Below are 2246 nucleotides of genomic sequence, written 5' to 3' on the forward strand. Positions count from 1 at the left end.
AAGACATTTGGAACAAAATCATCAAAGCGTTTCCCAAAAACCGCCTGAGTATTTTCAACGTCTACGTTGTTCCATTCAATCATCCTCAGTTATAATGGAAAAACGAATAAAACTCCCAAATAAGGCACTTTTAGCATCATATAAAGTTTCTGAATTGATTGCTAAAAAACAGAAAGCCCATACTATTGGTGAAGAGCTTATTTTACCGGCATGTTAAGAATTAGTTGCTACAATGTTAGGCCTGGAAGCTGTTGAACAAATATTAAAGGTACCTTTATCAAATGACACAGACCATCGACGTATATTAGATATGTCAATCGATATTCAAAGTAATGTTAGGAAGGTATTGGCAAATACACAATTTGCTTTACAACTGAACGAAAGCACGGGCATTTCGGGAAAGGCCCAATTGATATCTTTTGTAAGATTTGTGTACGGACCAGAAATTATTGAAGAGTTCCTATTCTGTCGTGAATTGGAAACAACAACCACTGGAGCTGATATATTTTCTACTGTTGACACCTTCTTTCAGGATTACGGACTTAAGTGGACGAACTGTATTGCGATATGTACAGATGGTGCTGCTGCAATTGCGGGAAATGTCAAAGGATTTTTAAGTTTCGCAATAAAGAAAAACCAGTTAATTATAATTACTCATTGCTTTTTAAATCAAGAAGCTCTGGTAGTAAAAACTATGGATGGAAGCCAACTGGGTGAAGTTATTCATACTGTTGTTTCTATGATCAACTATATCAAAACTCGTCCGGTGAAATCAAGGGTGTTTGAGAAACTTTGTAAAGACATGGGCGCAGATCATAAAGTCTTGTTATTTCATAGTTAAATTCTTTGGCTTTCGAAAGGAAAAATACTAAACAGAGTTTTAGAACTTAAAAACGAACTACTCGAATTTTTTAAAACAGAAGATGGCCAAAGTGGTTTTTGTAAAAATCTTAAAAACCTTCTTTGGTGTGCTAAGTTGGCTTACCTTTCTGACATTTTTAATAAGCTAAATTCATTGAATGCACATATGCAAGGAAGAAAGGAAACCATAATATCATCAAGTAAAAAATAAGTGCGTTCTCCAAAAAACGTACATTCTGGAACTCGGCTATAGAAAAAAACCATTTGACTGCTTTTCCCAAAACCTCTATAACTTTAATTAATTTGAAATCTGAAGAACAGACACTACTAAAGGAGAGCATGAAAGAGCAGTTATGTAAGTTGCAAGAAGGGATAACTAAATATTTTCCCTCTGTTTTGAGTGCTAACTGTGAATGGTTGATTGCATTTGACGAGAACAACGTAAGCAAGGCAGAATTAACCTGCTCTGAAAAAGAACAAATTATTGAAGTATATTCTGACACAGTTTTAAAATCAAAATTAAGAGAAGTAGCTTCGGATGTTTTATGGATTTCAGTTAAGAATGAATACCCAGAATTAGCAAAGAAAGCAGTATCTCTTTTACTGCCGTTTTCGACCCCGTACTTATTTGAATCTGCATTTTCTGCGATGAAAAATATAAAATCTAGCTACCTGTCTCGATTACTTAATGTGGACAGCGAGATGAGAGTGTGTTTGTCTACAATTCGTCCTCGGATAGATATACTTTGCAAAAGTCATCAGGGTCAAATTTCACACTAATTTTATGTATTCTTTCTGTTTTGTTTTTTGCTTGTTCTGTTCTTACGAAATAAAAAATAATATGTTTAATATATTCATCTGTACTTACCAACCACTAGCAAAAATTTGTACATGTAAGGGTGTTGCGAATCTGTAAGGAGTACATTAGTGCGTCGCTGAGTAAAAAAGGTTGAGAACCGCTGCTCTAGACTAAGGTCTGATCTTGTAAAAAATGTTTTCATGTTCACTATTTTCCTCACTTGTTCTTGTGTACCTATGATTATCTCGTTTTTATTATTTCTTAATATTGTTTTTTGTCTGTTTCTGTGGCTACCTGTCATTTTTTATTTTTTATATGAACATTAAAGGTGTCGTATCTTTCCTGAAACTGTTTAATTTCTAGGCATTTGGTTGAAATCCAGTTTTTTTTAGCTTCTCTGCACCTTTTTCTAATGATTTTATTTACTTGTTTGTATTCTATTGGGTTTGTTTTATGTTTTCGTCTTACATCTATGAGGTCCATGATCTTCTGCGTTATCCATTCTTGTTTTCTGTTGTTTTTCGTGAACCCCATGTCGTCTTCTTGTGTCTTTATTATTTTAGTTTTTAGAGCAGTCCATGTTACT

General features: G+C 33.9%; 1 protein-coding gene across 1 annotated transcript; it reads left to right on the plus strand.

The window, feature by feature from the left end:
• Positions 1-232: 232 nt before the first annotated feature.
• Positions 233-841, plus strand: LOC140446408 (protein FAM200C-like). The gene has a single exon (XM_072538955.1). It carries the CDS (start codon positions 233-235, stop codon positions 839-841), a length of 609 nt encoding a protein of 202 aa, XP_072395056.1.
• Positions 842-2246: the final 1405 nt, after the last annotated feature.

This window comes from Diabrotica undecimpunctata, chromosome 7, assembly GCF_040954645.1.
Source record: "Diabrotica undecimpunctata isolate CICGRU chromosome 7, icDiaUnde3, whole genome shotgun sequence".
NCBI classification, from domain to species: domain Eukaryota; kingdom Metazoa; phylum Arthropoda; class Insecta; order Coleoptera; family Chrysomelidae; genus Diabrotica; species Diabrotica undecimpunctata.